At 37.9% G+C, this 18,089-nt stretch overlaps 1 protein-coding gene across 3 annotated transcripts in view; it reads right to left on the minus strand.

Moving 5' to 3' along the window:
- Positions 1 to 18,089, minus strand: part of SMC6 (structural maintenance of chromosomes 6) — a 44,199-nt gene that overhangs the window by 7,484 nt on the left and 18,626 nt on the right. For all 3 annotated transcript variants that reach the window (XR_010439520.1, XM_064707754.1, XM_064707755.1), the window contains exons 8-22: positions 13,172 to 13,273; positions 12,864 to 12,983; positions 12,681 to 12,776; positions 11,379 to 11,525; positions 10,930 to 11,018; positions 10,245 to 10,409; positions 9,384 to 9,562; positions 8,113 to 8,314; positions 7,881 to 7,995; positions 6,392 to 6,552; positions 5,262 to 5,397; positions 4,262 to 4,342; positions 3,463 to 3,633; positions 1,223 to 1,360; positions 341 to 486 (exon numbers count right to left, since the gene is read on the minus strand). Coding sequence is in view for 2 of the 3 variants with exons in the window: in XM_064707754.1 (XP_064563824.1) it covers positions 341 to 486; positions 1,223 to 1,360; positions 3,463 to 3,633; positions 4,262 to 4,342; positions 5,262 to 5,397; positions 6,392 to 6,552; positions 7,881 to 7,995; positions 8,113 to 8,314; positions 9,384 to 9,562; positions 10,245 to 10,409; positions 10,930 to 11,018; positions 11,379 to 11,525; positions 12,681 to 12,776; positions 12,864 to 12,983; positions 13,172 to 13,273 (2,048 nt within the window). In the remaining variant the exon portion in view is untranslated. The remainder of the gene's footprint in view (positions 1 to 340; positions 487 to 1,222; positions 1,361 to 3,462; positions 3,634 to 4,261; positions 4,343 to 5,261; positions 5,398 to 6,391; positions 6,553 to 7,880; positions 7,996 to 8,112; positions 8,315 to 9,383; positions 9,563 to 10,244; positions 10,410 to 10,929; positions 11,019 to 11,378; positions 11,526 to 12,680; positions 12,777 to 12,863; positions 12,984 to 13,171; positions 13,274 to 18,089) is intronic.

Below are 18,089 nucleotides of genomic sequence, written 5' to 3' on the forward strand. Positions count from 1 at the left end.
AAACTACAATTATGCTTAATCCTCAATGCATCACAAAACAATGTGGTGAGTTAAATTCGTGTTGTTGTAACCGGGATACTTCAAAACATTAAGAGAGTGTCTGATTACTGGTAACATCATATATGTAGCACACATGCTGCTGAAAAACCACTGGAAGGTGTTTCAGGACTCTTAAGCCTGTTCAGTACTGGGAGAAGGAGTACAAAACGTTTCTACAGCTTCATAGATAGCTTAAGGAGTAAAACAACACATAAACACATAGTGAGTCAGTAAAAAAACTCTTCTTTCCCCTCTCTTTTCCATCCCACCTGAACTGTTTTAGACAGTAAAGATGACTTACTGGATTATTTCTTCTCTGTTTCCATGGCGACTGCTTTCTAAATTTATCTTCTCTCTCAAGCGATTCATTTCTGCATCAAGACTTTTAACAGTTCTGCTGACCCTGATGGGCTCTGAGAAGATTTGCCTTGCTTTTGCTGTTTTTTCCTAAAGGAATGTTTGAAACTCAAACAATTGTCACATTTTTCAAAAATCTGTTTACTCTTCCCAATAAGTATTTTATGCTACAAACTCCAAGCAATAACAGTATTTTAGTGTTCTTTCTGTTTTCATTACAGCAAACCCAGTTAACAATTTTATTGACAACATTTATACATGAGTAGTTATTTCAGTGCCAAGAACTGTATCCAAGATTTTTAATACAATCACAGTTATTTAACTAATGCAAATAAGGAACCAAAATCACCATATTTAAATAGGGCAGTCTTACAAAATTCTTTATGGATGTGATTTCAGAGTTATTTAATAAGGCTCGATTAGGTAAGTCTTCAAAAGACCAGATATGGGGCCTGTACAAGGAAAACCCTACCACTAAAGAAACCAAAACAGTATTATTCAATTTAACTTAAGCCACAAATTTTAAGTAATTTTAATCTTCTCACTGCAAAACATGGAAGAAATGTTCCTAGATGGATGAACTCTAATTTATCTGTCAAGAGAGAACTGGTGTCCTATCAGAAAAAAAGAGGTCTCAATTCACTTACACAAAATTCCTTTACTTGCTTTAGATAGTCAGTGTAGGACATAGCTGAGAGAATACTCAGTGCAGCTGAGTGTATTAATATGGTCTGTATGTTATACAAGCAGAATGATTTATGATTAAATATTAGAAGAATCATGACCATCTGACTTCAATAGCTAAAAAAAACCCCACCATACATACCTCTAATTCCTTTTCTTTGGAAACTAGTAAATTTTTGTGCTTATTTATGCAAGCCACGTGTTCTCTCTGTTTCTCCTCATAGTGCTGCAAATGGCGTTTACTGTTTTCCACTTCTGACTCAGCCTGGTTTAATTCAGCCTGTTTGGAACAAATCACGATGTGAGCTGTTTGGAGTAGATTCCTGAGAATCTCTGTAGTGTTTACTGGCTTCTCAGAGGTTGTTCTAACTTATTTTGGTTTCAGTAACACTGCTTCTAGAGTCTGGGAGCTTTAACAGAAGCTTATGAGAAAGTCTATGCTCAATTCTGACAAGGAACAAATACATGCAATGATTTTAGGAATTATATCTTGAGGTGATGTTTTAATCTTTAAGAAAAGCTATACTTTCTCCTAAAGCTCAAAAAAATGCATTTATTTTTTACACTACATTCTATCTGGAACTTCAGATGCCTGTGTGATATCAGTCAGAACTGCATTTCTGTGTGGAAATTCAGTATCCCGCTATAGCTGTAATACACAATCATAGACTCATAGCATAGTTAAGGCTGGAACCTTTGAGAACATTAAGTACAACCATCAACCCAAAACCACCACCATACACACCACTAAACCACATCCTGCAGTACAACAGCCATACACTTCCAGGGACAGTGATTCCACCACTTGCCTGGGCAGTTTGTTCCAATGGGTTACAACCCTTCCCATCAAATTTTTTCTCCTTGTGTCTAAACTAAACCTCCCCTGGGCTGCAATTTGAAGCCATTTCCTCTCCTTCTGTCACTTGTTACCCAGGAGAAGAGACTGAGCCCCACCCCACTACAACCTCCTTTTAGGTGGTTGTAGAGACTGCTAAGATCCCCCTTGAAGCTCCTTTTCTCCAGGCTAAACAGTCACAGCTCCCTCAGCTGCTCCTCATAGGAACTGTGCTCCAGACCCTTCACCAGAAACCTCTGTTCTATGTGAGTACTGATACCGCTGAAGTGACATATCTTTCCAGAGAAGCAAAGAGGTATAAAGAATGACATAAATTAGGACACATTTTCTTCTTCATCCCAGTCAACTAGATGGCTTGTCTTAACAAAAATAAAAACACCAAACCAAACAAAAAAAAAAAAAAACAAGAAACAACTCAAAACTCCCAGAACAACAAAGAAAACCAACCATCAACAACAATAACATATGCTCTTACTTTTTTCCAATTCTATCTTAAAAACAAAACTTGCTACATGTCAACAGTTAATTAAACAAATGTAGAACACTTAACAACATATCTGATTTAAAATCTCTTCAGGAATTTCACCGCTTCCCTCAATTGCATTCAGTACTCTAAATAACAAGAAATGTTTTCATATTCTGAATAAATCTCTTTCCATACAGAGTGGTTCTTTTAAAATAGATAATATCTCTAGAATTTCCATATTAGACACATTAGAACTAACACATTTATCTGTTGCTTTGCTGCCTTGTTTTCTTACTCTTTTTGTTTGCTCTTTTAATTTGGGCTGACTACACAGCATTTACAGTTTAAATGAAACACATAAAAGATTGCCACAGTGATCTTTTAAGTTTTCTTTATTTCATCCTTCTACAAGTTTACAGAACTATAAATGTCCTGAACTCTTAGTTCTGTTTTCTATTTTCAAACCATAAGTTCTTTTCCCAAAGTGAGATTGTCTTCCATTTGCCAATATCAAAATTTGCATGTCACCATTCTGCTATTTGTCTTAAGTCTTGCTATTTTTTTTGCTATTTCCAGGTGCCTTCTGTAGTCTTGAATAATTAAAACTATATACTGGTACCTTCTGTGATTATGTAACTTTATAAAATAACAACCAATTCATATAGAACTTCAAAAGATATTTTGAGAAATGAATAGTTATGAACATTCTTAGCCAAGGTTTCTTAGAAACAAAACAAAAAATGTGATGCACGAGAAAGGAAAGTCAAGGAAACTGGTTTTCCTGCCTTTTTACTCCATGACTAAAGACACCTGGAAATGAACTCTCTTTAAACATAAAACACTACAGTTTCTACACATAACAATCATCATCACTTTCAAAATTTTGCCAAGCTCATTTCCCAACATGTTCTAGATGGAATGCTCCATTTCCATCTTCTAGGTAGACCTTAAGAATAACAGGCAACAACAAGTTCTTTTCTCCTGCCTCACCTCTTCTTAACCTCATTCCCCTTGACGCACAAATGGAACAAATCAAAGTACAATATAAAATTATTGTTACCTTAATTGGGCCAGCAATTTCTTCCACTTGATGAATTTTTTCTTTCACCTCTTCTAATTTTTTTTCAGCTGCTTGGAGATTATTTTTCAGTTCTTCCATTTCTCTGCTTTGTAGCTGCATATCTTGTTTCACAGATTCTATCCTACCCTTATTTTCTTCAGCTTCTTCTTGCTGTCAAAAGGTATTAAATTTAAGAATAATAAAAAGAGACACATTTGTAAACTACTGTACCAGATTTTTATAACTATCACTATTAGGGCACATTATTACATTAAGTTCTCTGTAACTCTAATAAGAATAGGAGCAGCTCAATGTAAGTGTCACTAAAGCCCAAAGGAAGAGACTGACAGACCTTGTAGGAGACCACTAAATCAAAGTGCAAAATAAAAAAGGAACTTCATATTTATGTGACTGAAAATTAAGAGGATTTTATTCGGAGTTGTGATGAAAAGACTGAAAAGAACAAGGTAACTTCCCTCTGGATCTGTGGCCAATATACATCCAATACACAATGCAATACAGGAAGAGTAAGTGAATTGTTGATGTCTCCTAGAAAATAACATCATTCCTAAATTATCATCATAAATACTTTCTGATTCAAAAAGAAAAATATTGCAAAACCTGGGGAAAAAAATTAAATCACCAAAAATAAATAAAATCCCTCCATTTACAGAAATGTTTAGAATTATGGCAAGCATTCCATTCCTCACAATCCAGCTTTGCTTATTTCAAAGCACTGCCAACATTAAAAGACATTGTCCATATGCTAATTAGACATAATTGCATAACCTGTTCTTACTAATATATGGATGTCCGCTGTCTGGTGCTCTTCCACGTTTTCAAGATCTGCTATCTCTGCATTTGCTGTTTTTATTTTTGCCTGGGAAGAAAAAGAAAATACATGTTCTGAAGCTTAACTAAAGAGAAAAGTTCACATTTGTTTATTTAAGTCATCACAGGAAAGAAGATACTTTTATTTTTTAGCTTTGTTAGTGACTAACAAGATACACAACTCTTCACACCCACCTGTGGAATTCATTTTCATGAGATATAACTTATTCTGAAAGTTGTGTGCTTTAATTCATTAAGTTACCATATTTCCATTCAATATGACAATTTAATAAAATACACTGTATTTTTTCTCCAAGTATTTATCTTCAGCACTTCAGACTGCATGCTAGGGGTTTTTTTGCTGCTTCTTGCTTATTATTTACTGAATACAAACTTCTATAATATCTATTAGTTACACGGCCTACCAGGAGCACCACTGGCCACCAAAAATATATATCCTACCTAGAAGTACCAGAGACCACAGAAAGGAAGCTAACAGCTGTAAAATAGTTTATAAAGAAATTAAAATGAAGAGAACTTAAAGAAGAAATATTCAGCATATCAAGATTGGTTAAGAATATACCAGAAGAGCATGAAGATAAGATTCTGGGAATGAAGAGGCAAGGCACAACAGAAATAAAGGAGAGAAAAGCATTATATGATGCAAGTGTCTTTTCTGTGCAACAACTTACTACTAGTATCAAAAATAGCAGTATAAATTTGTAAGATTTAGCACAAGGTGGGGAAAGATACCGAACAGAAACAACAGCATGTGTAATGATTGATGTGGCCTCTATCATTCTGTCCTCAATTGTAAGAGCATACAACAAAAAAAAAATTAAAGCAAACAAGAAAAGTAAGGAGAAAAATTAAAAACTATCAGGCACTCCAGATAGATTGCAGAAGTCAAAATGCAATAGGGAAAAGACTGAGGAGTTTCTAAAAACTAACACTGTACCCATTTTTACCTGTAGCTGTTTTTGGTGTCGCCGATGACCATAGAGATGATCTTCATTCTGCCTGATCTCATTTTCAATGGAATGTAAGCGTTGTTGAGAGGCTGTCAACTGTGCCCGTTTGTTTTCAATTTCCTTATTCAAGTGACTTTATGAACAAAGTGATATTGAGATGTTACACACTACACAGATATTATTTTGACACACACATACAGAAATACACAAAAAAAAAATTAAATGCATTACAAGACAAAGGGTAAAAATGCACTTCTTTTTAACTAGCCTACATCATTCCCCCATAGCAAAATTGGTAATGGAATGCCTGTAACACTTTGAAAGTTAAAATAATTTTTGAGTGAAATTCATTATATACTGACATGAACAAACTACAAGTAACTGACACATTTAAAACTTCTGAGTTTATAAAAATGAATTTCAACATTCAATTCAGTTTATACTATCAGCTATTAATACTAAAATTGCCTAACATGTCTCTAATATAATCTGAGCCTCAAAATGAAAGTATTCTATTGTCACAAATTTCCTTGGTGACAGCAAGAGTTTGTAATCGTTGAAGTACATTTTGCTTTTTCAACTACCATTTTGAAAGCAATGAGAGAAAAAAACCCTAAAAATATAAAAGGTGATAGAATTCTCAGAGATACCTACCATGAATGAAGTCAAAAGCCTGAGGAAACACAGATGCAAAGTTTGAAACCAACAGGAGGATGTGCGCTAACAACTTTGGTTTGAATAGTCAGCCCTCCCTTGCAGTAAACTACAACATCTCTGTTCAAGTATTATATCTTTAAAGAAACAGCCTTGACTCCATACTCTTTTTGACCAAGCATACAAAAGAAGGTAGCTGGATTTCTTGAGTACTAAGCAAAGAAAATGCCTGCTTGGTGGGTAAGATCTACATGCCACAAACTGAAAGACAACTAAATACAATGCAAGTTTGTTCCTATCACAAAAAGGCACTGAAATGAAGAGATTTTCTAGAATTCTCAGAAAGGAAGTATAAATATCAGAAAGAAAATGGAAGAGATTAGAGAGTAGTGTACATGCAAATAGACAAATATGCAATTCCACTGTTCATACCTACAAGTGCACTTTCTACAAACGTGTTAAAAGATACTAACCTGATTTCTGCCTCAACATCTTGACTTAGGAACTTGGGTCTGACAAAACTGGAAGAGTAATAGCGTCGTTCAAATACTTGATCACCTGCAGCAGTGAAAGCTTCTCTACAGTTTCTTGGGGGCCGATTGCACTGCATTACCTCACGAGCCCTACGGCTATCCTGAAAAACAAAATGCCCTTATAACACCAGCAGAAATGCAACCATAATTAAAGAGAAGAGTTTAAAAGTTGTCCAGATGTTTTCACCCAGAAATAATTTCAGTTCTTAATGAAAAGAAATACATTAACGAAAGAATGTGAATATTGTCTATAACATCAAGAATCTACTTTCCTTAGTTGAGTAAGACATTCTCAAGAACCCACTAAGTTTAATTGATCATTTATTTGTAAATTCTGTAATCTAATCAGTCCCTTATAATTTGCCTTGGGGGAAAAAAATCACTAACCAGAAGGTCACTATGCACAGATATATTCAACTATCAAAAGTAAATAAACATAGAGGAAAGAAGCTTCTAAAGCAAGGGATAAAGGACATCAAACAAGATTCGATTAAAGTTCAGGGAAACATGTTGGTAAAAAATCCCAACATTGACAGTGCCAGACTAAGTGCCCTTGTTCAAGGCAACCATGTTATCCATTCCAATGTATTAATTTTTCCACAGGATACTTCTTTCAGATTCAGTTGAAATTACTCAGGTAGGGCTCAAAGGTAATAATGTTATGAAAATCACTGATTAGTTCAGGCAGAGGGGGAAGAAGAGTCCCAATATTCCTGCCATGACAAAAGCCTAAAAAAATTCAGCTGTTATATAACCCACTCAGTGACAGCCATGCTTGATAAACAGTCAGCTCTGCCTCAGACAGAGCATGAACCACCTCTCCCCAGTAAGAACGTCAGAGGATAAATTGGGACAAAAGATTTTGGAGAAAAATAAAATTCACAAAAAAGTAAGGATCATTAGTTCTGCTTACTTAAGAGAATATCCTGCCTTCTCTAAATAAAAATATACGACTTATCTTTATCTTTGAATACTTTATCTGTAATCTTATCTGCAGGAGCTGGTATCTTCAGTACTAACAGAATACCAAAAATCAATTAAGATCAGAAATCAGATAGTGCCAGAAAACTTAGCTACCAGCTTCTAGGTACAACTGGTAGGGGAAGCTTGGAAATTTTGCTAACTCCCAGACTACCCAAAAGCGGCACATCCTGAACCCACCAACAGAGAGACATGAGACAGAGCCAGCACTTATGAGGCTGACTACCCACACATGGACTATTTAGACTGGGAAATTACACCACTTAGAGGCCCAGAAAGGTAGTGGCAAACAACCCAGAAACTAACAGGAAAGGTCCTGAAACACATGGGGCAGAGAGGGGAGCAGAACTTCCTTGACCTCTTTTATTCATTACAGACACTACCAGTGAAGACACCATAAATGCTCCATGCTCTTTCCTTAAAGATCAACAGGGAGCATAAAGCTTACTTTAATCAGCAGGACTGTTTCTATACCCCTCATATCAATCAAACAATTGGCAACCACTGGATTTTCTATTTCCAATGCTGTCAGAACTGTTGGGAATTCTGGATGATGAACAGCTCTGAAGAAAAGAAAAAAAAAACAACATTCATAAAACTCCCATGAGATTCTTAAAAAAAAATACAAATAGTTCTTTTCAACCATCAAGGCTAAGAAATAAAATTTAAAACATACTTACCTCTGACTAGTATCATAAATTTTATTCTGAAATTTATGTACAATTATCTGAGGTCTATGTCCACGTGGATAATATTTTGACATCAGTGACTGAAGAGTTCTTTCATCGCTGTGATTATCACAGCAATATGCCTGAAGAGAGCTTTTTAAACAGCATTCAATAGCCAAGTTCAGTTCAGGATCTTTTGGATGAATCAAAGCACCTAAATAAACATAAGAAGCAAGGCTTTAGGTGCTGTGTTCCATGAGAAAATATTCAGTAGAGCATTTTTACCACTCAAGGTTCTTGTTTTGTTGTATTTCAGGCTTTTAAATGAGTCTAAAATAAACCTTTCTTATAGGTAGGAAAAAAAATTAAGACGTTGACTAAAAGTTAAAAGACTCTACAACAGACCTACTTTTTTTTAAGAGTATAAAATAAACTTTTCTTATAGGTAGAAAAAAAAATTTAAGAGGTTGACTAAAAGTTAAAAGACTCTACAAACATAATTTCTCTGCCTAGAGACATCTACACATAGTTGGAGGCCTGTATTTTCTTCCATTAGGGTACCAATTTTATGAAAGCTTAGCAGAAATATATCAAGGCAAAGACAGCTAATCAACAATTTAATGCTTTACGGATGAAGGCAGTGGAACAACTACACTGCAAATTAAACAAACATGAAGATTTCCATTATATCACCTGTCTTCAGTGGCACATATTCTCTTACCCTGCAGTAAATGCCACGTACTTTACATCCAGAATATGCTGAAACCTTTCCTCCCATTCACAAACTGAAAATAACAGCCATTGTCAGAGCTGGACAGAAGACAAATAAAAGCCAGCTTTCCAAGAGAATCTCATTTGTGTCTGTCTGACCTGTTCCTTCCAAACATCTTAAGTTTGAGAAACCCACAAGTCAGCCACTGGACATTTTGAACAAATCTGTCCATGATCTGGACAGTGCTATCCACTGAGGAACAAGCAGTCAAAACACAGTTCTCTGATGCCTTAAGGATGTGGGGGAGTTGGAGGGATGCATTGAAAGTTTACCATTGTAAAATATCTCAACAAAAATGGCTGGAAAATGAGGAAAGCCAGTAGATGTAAGTGAGTGCATAACAGAAGCAAAAGATAACCTACCAGGGTAAAACTTTTAGTCCAGGAAGTACAGAAGAAAAAGATATATCTGATGTTCCTTAAAGAACAAATATTTCTAAAAGACCACTACTTAGATTAGCAGCCATACAAAAATATCCCATGAAAAAGTATGTTTCAGAAATTGTTCTCACCTAAAGGTCCAAGAGGTTTCTTTCTAAATCGTCCTTGTTTATGGGCTACTTCAACTGCTTCAAGAAATGCTGGTACATATGGTCCAAATCTTTTCAAAGCATTTGTTTTACTGTCTTTCAGGTCTCTCAGCTGTTTTTGGTGAGCATCCAGTGCTTGCTGCACTTCACTGCTTTCTCTCCTAAGAAAAGAGATTTTTTTTCAGTAGTTATAGAGCCTAAATTGCACTAAAATAATTATAAAGCCTTGTTTTTCAATTAGGATTGTGTATCAAGGTATCAGCAGTTCAATGTAAAGCTAGGTACACACATGCAGTTAAGATTTTTATATTTTCAAGAAACATGGGAAAAAAAAAAGCAAGAGAGAAAAATACTACTTTGCAACAGTTCCACAAGACTTTTTTATTTCTAATAAATTATAATAAATTTCTTTTATTTCTAATTATCTTTTTCAATTTCACTGTCTTCAAAGATCTTCAACAAAACATAGAGTAAGCCTTGGTTATAATAATTGGTAAGAGCCATTTACATTAACACACCAGGTGCAATAAGGAACAATTCTCAAATCCTTTAGGACAATAAAAGTTCATCTTTTCAAATCAAAGCCAGAGTGCTTTGTTTTTTCTATCTTGGGTATGGGCTAAATTCGTATTTGAAGCTCTTTGCCTCAAAGCCTCTGTGAATTGCCTTAACTATAGAAGCAGCAATTACTCCTAAGTGTATCTATTCTCTTATAATGTGAAAAATAAACTGGAGTCTAATACCTCAGGGATCACAGGTACATTAGAAGGGATACATAAAAGAAGGGATTCCCTCTAACTTGAAACAGAGGCAAACAATTACATTTCAAAAACCGCAACTTACCTAAGTCTAGAATGATCTTCCCTACATTTAGATATAGCCTGCTGAAACTGATCCAACTGCTGACCAATCATTACTTCTTCATCATGGAATGCCTTCAACTGTTCCCTTAAGTATGCAATTCTCCTTTGTCTTTCCAATTTCTCAGGCTCTGAAACCTGATTAGCACTAGAAAAGAACATAGGTCCATATTTTAAAACCATATTGATGATTTAAAAGTGGCATGAATTTCATTATTTGTAGTGTAGAGAAGATTTACTCATCAGTTACATTTAAGATTCTGTTAAGCTGCAAGATATACATAGCAATAACGCAAATTTTAATTTTTTTTTAGATTTCTAATCACATGTAACTCTCCCCAGTTACATTCCTATTGCATTTAGTTTAAGACATATTGGTTTTGCACTATCATGGAAAGGTAAGGAATATCTGTTATCACCAAAACCAAACCAAACCAAGACAACCCCAAAACAAACAAAAAAGCCACTTTTGCTACCCAGTTGCCTCTTCTTTTGGCATTTTAGTCAAAATCTTGGTATGTAAAGGAGCAGGATGAGAAATATTCAGGTATTTAACTGGACCCTGCCAAAGACTAAATAAATATTTTCTATTACTGCAGGTTTTCTCAGTAATCAGAAAAGCTTACTTCTTTTCCACTTATATCTTAATAAACATACACCATATTTACCAGCTTTTCAGTTCTTCAATTTGCTTATGGAGCTGTTGCCTGTCTTTTTCCAGACGTTTTAACTCTGTTTTGGAGCGATTATAAACGATCTATCAAGGAAACAGGATACAGTGGTTTAAGAAATAGAAGAAATAATTTCTGAAAGAAGTACAGTTTTGAGTAAATACAGAACTCCACCAAATCAGACAAACATAACTTGATTTTCAGAAATTACATCTATTTATTTATTTTGACCTAAGCTTAACACTGTTTAGTAACTATGTAAAGGCATAAATGCCAGAGCTCCTGAATAGACACTACTTGCCAGTCAGGCAGGAAATTGCACCTGTTCTGAACTCACCATGGACTTAAGAAGCCAAGATACAGGTGTAGAATTAGAGACGGGCAGAGCATGGGTAAGTTTATAGCTTTAAATTGGTATGAACTTTGAAAGGGTTTTTTTTGCCTACCTCAGCTTCATTGACTGCTTTTCTTTTTGCCTGCACTTCAGCCTTCAAAGAAATACACTGAGGATGAAGGCCTTGTGCTTCTTCACTTACTGTTATCAATTTTTCTTGTATTGCTTTGTACTTTTTTTCTGCTTCATTCACTTTTTCCTTTGGTGAAAAAAAAAACAAAACAAGTCGTAATGGAACAGAATTTTCTTCAAAACCTCTTAATGTTAAAAGACAAATATCTCTCAAAAGAATCCATCAGACACATTTCAATTGTTTGAGTTCTGTTGTGTTTCAAAAAAAAGAGCAAGACATTGCCACCATGGATATGCTAAGACGAAAACTCAAAAATGTTCATTCTTGGGAAATGAACAGGCTGCCAAATCTGTGACACAGACAGCAAACTTTTTTCCTATCTCAATGTTTACTCAACCACAGGACTTTTAATACAATAAGGTCAAGTACCATGACACCAAAAGAAATGAAACCAGTGTCTAGACAGTGTTCCTTCATTGCTACATAGACATGCTGACCATAAACCAAAAAATGTGAAATTGTGAAACACGTACTTTTTAAAATAAAGAAAAAACCCATAAAAAACCATAAAACCATTTTTTTAAAAAAGGAAAGTAAGTGCTAACAAGGACAGTTTGGAGGACTTTTAATAGATTGAGAAGTTCTGGGGCTGTTCAGCCTGGAGAAGTGGAGGTCGCATGAAGACCTCATAGCAGCCTTTTGGTATCTGAAGGGTGGCAAAGGAAGCTGGAGAGGGATTCTTCATTATCTGTATTGATATGACAAGGAATAATGGGTTTGAACTGAAAGAAAATTATTTAGAAAAAAGTTTAGATTAGCTATATGGAATTAATTCTTTATTGTGGGGGTGGTGAGGCAATGTCACAGGCTGCCCAGAGAAGCTGTGGATGCCCCATACCTGGAAGTGTTCAGTGCCAGGTGGGATGGGGCTTTGAGCAGTCTGATCCATTGGAAGGTGTCCCTGCCTGTGGCAGGGGGGTTGGAACTGGATGATCTTCATGGTCTCTTCCCACGCAAACTATTCTATGATTCTAGATTCAAAATAATGATGCCAGATTCTCTGCACAAAATGTGTTTCATATGCAAATCAGAATGTATGACAAAATTATTTTTTCTTGCTACCTACAGAAGTCTTAAGAACCATCCCAAAACTTCCAGATGTCTCCTGAAATCACTGCTCTTTTCTAAACGCAATGATACCCACGAAAACCTTCACAACAGATCTCTGACTTGGGGGGTGACTACAGCTAGAGTGCTATATGGTTTGGACCATACCCCTACCTGGCATTCTTCGACCTTCTGAAGGAGCTCCGTATTTCCTTCTTCAGCTCTGACACCTTCTTTGAGCAGCTCTACTTCTTTTTCCATCTCACTCACCTAAAGAAGCCCATATTAGCATATGCACAGGAGACTGGGAATGAAGCACATTTCACATGAACAAACATATTTTAGCAAGACATTTACCACTGCCCACACCATTTGATGTTTCAACTCTTTGAGACGAGCTTGCATGTCATTCACAAACGTGATGCTTTTGAAAGATTCCTTCTTTTCCAAATAAAGCTGCTTAAGTTCTTCAAGACGCTTAAAAAAGAAAATAGGGGTTCAATCATGACTGTGAAAAGCTGTGATATAACATGAAATTTTGGAAATATTTGGGTTTTTGAAATTTAATGTCACTGAGATCTAATAAAACCAAACTACGCAGTTTAACTCCTGTACTTCCTTCACTGCTCAGATCTGTCCTAATAATTACTTTAACTTTTACATACCTCTTCCCCTTGTTCTATCTGAACACGGGTATTTTTTTTAGTTTTCCCAATAAATGAATAATCTTCTTTCATTTGTTCCAGCTGAGTTGCCTTCATAAAAAACTAAAAAGGAATAAAAAGATGCAGATGTGAGATCAGCACCCTATCTAAGTGGACCTTCAATAATTATGACAGAATGACCAGTCATCCCAAGATCCCTGCATGCTTAATGATATCCAAAGTGAAAAAACTGGTCAGGTTGTGGTGGTACAACTTCCACCCCTCCTCAGGCCACAATGTGGTATTTGAAATATTTGTTAGCCCCAGCCTTGATGAACAGAAGCTGGGATCAGCCCCTCCTGAGTTTATTAAAAACACTCTCTACTCTCAGGAACTTACACTGTCTGACAAGCTCCTCTTTCTAAATGAAGTGCCTTTGAAACTTGCTTTTCTTGTCTGACTAAAAACCCAAATAGAACAACATTTCTGTTATCGAATTGTCACAGAAAGTTACTTGTGGAAGGGGCTAGCAGCAGGCCTGTTAGCTAAAGGAGTGAGAAGTTAGAAGAAGAAGCTGAACCAAGGAGATCAAGAGAAGAAAGATGGGAGCATTCTGCAACTGGAGGGGAAACACCTGTAAAGTGTATCAGCCATTTTCACTAATAAAGTGTTGCCAACGGTTGCGAACGGTTGCAAACAGTGCTAACTGAGACTAAGACTGAGTGTGCTTGTGGTCTCTGCTTTAATGTCGTGACCGCCTTGACTGTGACATTTTGGTGACCCCGACGTGATGGAGGTATGCAGCTCAAGAGCTGCAGCAGCCTGAAGAGCTGTGGAGATGGAGGTATGCAGCCTGAGAGCTGTAGCAGCCTGAAGAGCTGTGGAGATTGAGATATGCAGCCTGAGAGCTGTGGAGGAATATGCAGCCTGAAGAGCTGTGGAAGATATGTGTAGCAGCCTGAGAGCTGTAGAGAAGAATACAGCTATTGAACCAAGGAGCTGTGGCAGCCAGGAGCTGCCAAAAATATGGCCTTTGAGTCAAGAAGCTGTGTGTGCCGACATGGTAAGAAAATAGTCGGTGGGGGCCCAGTCCTAGCAATTGGCATACGTGACCCACTGGGACGTAGTGGGGGAGGCGGCGTTGGTGCAGCTGAGAGTGGCAAGTGGAAGCCACAGGGAGGTCCGGACCTGATTCCCTCCAATCAAGACACCTGGAAGTAGGTGAGCCACCAACTAGTAATAATGGGACAAAATTTATCTAAAGAGGAAGAAAATGTTCTGTCTACATGGAAAGTTTTGTTAAGAAATAAGGGAATTAATACGTCAGACTATGCACTTCGTAATATAATGCTGTGGGCTAAATCAAAGAATTTTGGCACTGATCCCGACACAGCATTTAGTGTTAAGGCATGGAAAAAGGTTGGGGACAGACTTTGGCAAGTTATTCGAGTGGGAGATAAAACAGTTGTTGATCTAGCAGTTACTTGGAACTCGCTCTTTGAGGCTTTAAAGGAATGGAAAATAGAGAAAGAAACAGAGCAAGATGTGGACGAAAAGTTGGGGCTGATAACAGAACCTGACGGGGGGGCCTCTGCTCTGGTCCAGCCGTCCGCCCTCCCGCTCCCCTCTGAGCGGCTTGAACAATCTGCAAGGCCATATCCTCCTTTACCTGACAGTGACAGCAACAGCGAATCAAGTGATGAGTCACCCGCAGTAATACCTAAGTTGGGGCAAGGAGCTCTGGTCCCTTCATCTCTTAAGAGCTCTAGCCTTACTGCCCCATGGACTTTGCCTCCATGTCAAGTAACTGTGCTTCCTCGACATCCTCAGGAGTTCTGGGAATTTGTTAGGAGGAAAGCAGTTGAAGAAAAGAATTGGGACATCATAGAAAGGTTAGGTGCTCTAAGAGTACCTAAGGATAATTGTGGACAACAGGGGCACGTAAAGTCACAGTGTACTGTCCGGAAAACAACATTTAGGCCAAGTGCAAGCAGCGATGTTGTATGCAATCGTTGTGCTAAATCTGGGCACTATGCTAAGCAATGCAGGAGTAAATATCATGCAAATGGGTCAGCTATTGCTGGGAAACCCAAAGAGGGGCGCGAAGGGGCGCATTGGGAAACAAATACCCCAACAACCCCAACAGCAAATGCGGGCCTTCCCAGCCCTGCAAAGCTACCCATTTGCGAACAACACTCAGGGGCAACAAGCGGGTCCACAGGCATTGATATACCCACAGCTGACACAGTAACCATTTTAACAAAAGAAATATGTAAGGTATCCCTTGATGCCTATGGTCCAATAGGATGGGGACCGCCAGTGGATGTCATCTAGGAACTATATCAGTAACAGGTTTGATTGACACTGGAGCAGATGTCACAATACTCTTGCAACTTTGCTGGTCTCAATCATGGCCTCTCACTCGTGCAAGTTTTGGACTCCTGGGATTGGGTGGTGCTACAACAGGTGGCCTGTCAGCCATTGTAATTAATGTGAAACATCCTGATGGCCAACAAGCTAACATCAAACCCTATGTTGCCGATGCTCCTCAAAGTTTGTGGGGACGAGATTGTTTATCTCAATGGGGTATCAAAATTACTACAGATTTTTAATGGGGGCCACTGTGTTGCAGGGCAATGAACGTCCAGTTGTACCCCTGACATGGTTGACAGATAAGCCTGTCCGGGTTTGCCACTGGCCCCTGACTACTGAAAAGCTTACTGCCCTGCAAGAATTAGTTACAGAACAATTGCAAGCAGGACACATTGAGGAATCATTCAGTCCCTGGAACACCCGTTTTTGTAATAAAAAAGAAATCGGGAAAATGGAGACTTTTACATGATTTATGGCAGATAAATGCTGTAATGGAACAATGGGAGCTTTACAACCAGGCCTTCCTACACCTACGATGATTCCACAGGAATGGCAAATAGTTGTCATTGATCTAAAAGATTGTTTCTTCACTATTCCGCAGCTGAAGCAGAACGTGCGGATGACACTGGCTAAGACCATATATCAGTACTCTAAGACCATATATTAGTACTTAAAGATGGATGAAGGACAGGAACGATTAGTATTAAGAATGGGAATTTTGTTGATGGTTGTGATTGTGATTTTGTGCGTCCCCTCTCTGCTTGGGTTTTTGCAAAGGGCCCTGCAAAAATCCATAGCAGCTGCATTTACAGTTCAAAAACAAAAAAAGGGGGAATTGTGGAAGGGGCTAGCAGCAGGCCTGTTAGCTAAAGGAGTGAGAAGTAAGAAGAAGAAGCTGAACCAAGGAGATCAAGAGAAGAAAGATGGGAGCATTCTGCAACTGGAGGGGAAACAACTGGAAAGTGTATCAGCCATTTTCACTAATAAAATGTTGCCAACTGTTGCCAATGGTTGCAAACAGTTGCAAACAGAGACTGAGACTGAGTGTGCTTGTGGTCTCGGCTTTAATGTCATGACCGCCTCGACTGCGGCAGTTACTGACTTGGATTGTGGTCAGGGTGAAAAATTACTATGACTAAAGCCCACCCTCTTGTGACCCTATGAACAATGGTTGCAAGTGAGACCCCCTGAGCTCTCCTGGACCACAGTGGGCTGTGGCAGCACCTCTCTCTGAGTGAGACACCACTGTGAGCCAGAGAACCCTCACGTTTACTTGGAGGACGGCTGCCAGAAGCTGACAGAGCCTGGGCTGATACCCCTACTCCTCAAGGATCAGCCTTCATCCTCTGAGAGGATTCAAAGGCATTTGACATGAGTACTTCTCTGAGTTGCAGGGGAATCTTTCACAGGTATACAACTTGTACACAGTCTTTAGGTCTGTACACGTAGACATGTGCATCTGGTATAGCAACTGTATTATGAATGTTTTTTAAGATTCTGAAGTACTCAGACTAGTAAGAAAATTAGGCCTATGAGTGAGTTACCACTGTAGTATTGTAAACTCTCTAAGAATAATCTGTCAAATTGTTTAAAACAGGCTACTAATTAAGTACTGTTAAATTAATGCACTGTCAAAACCTTTAGGCCTGAAGCATGGTCAAGTCCAGAGCTAGGTTTGGCAAGGGGATCCATTATGAACATTGGGACTTAATGGGAAGGTCTCCTTTACTCCTTTTTATCCATACCTTTTTCCCATTCCAACCTCCATATAGATAATTTTAGGTTGATTTTGGTTTTAGATTTATTAATTTCAGGTTTTAGTCCAATTTTCCTCTTGTGCATCTATGTAAGTAGGAGAGTGAACCTTGCCAACAAACCTAGCCACACTTTCACTTTAATATTAAACCTGCTTTTGCTGATACCTATGCCAGTGGTTCTTCGGATGACTTAGAACACTCATTTCCCATAGGGGTACTTCTGAATAATGAACTAACTCAGCAAAGCCCTAAAATCTAAATTTATCCATCTCTTTAGAGAGAAGAATCTACAAAAACATTGTTTGTGCAAGTGGATAACTGGTGCAATCAGATAGTGCACTGGCTCTGGTTGGGATGGAGTTAAATTTCTTTACAGGAACTGTTATGGTGTTTTGTTTTAGATATGTGATCAAAAAAATACTGATTACACACTCATATGTTAGCTGTTGCACAGAAGCCTCCTTTTTCTCACTCTGCCCTCTCAGTGAATAGACCAGCTGGGTGTGCAAGAAGTTGGGGAGGTATACAAACAGGCAAATGATTCCAAGCAGCCAACAAGATCTGCCACCTCAGAAAACGTCATTGTGATGGTTTAGCCCCAACCACTTACTCACTTTCCCCTGGGGTGTGACAGGGAAGAGAATCAGAAAAGCAAAAGCAAGAAACACATGGGATAAGACAAAAAGTTCAAAACAGCAAAAGCTGCACATGCAAGCCAAGCAAAACAAGGAATTCCTACACCATTTCCTGGGGCAGGCAGGTATTCAGCCATCCCCAGGAAAACAGGGCTCCATCAAGCCTAATGGTGA

Source organism: Zonotrichia leucophrys, chromosome 3, assembly GCF_028769735.1.
Source record: "Zonotrichia leucophrys gambelii isolate GWCS_2022_RI chromosome 3, RI_Zleu_2.0, whole genome shotgun sequence".
Taxonomy (NCBI): domain Eukaryota; kingdom Metazoa; phylum Chordata; class Aves; order Passeriformes; family Passerellidae; genus Zonotrichia; species Zonotrichia leucophrys.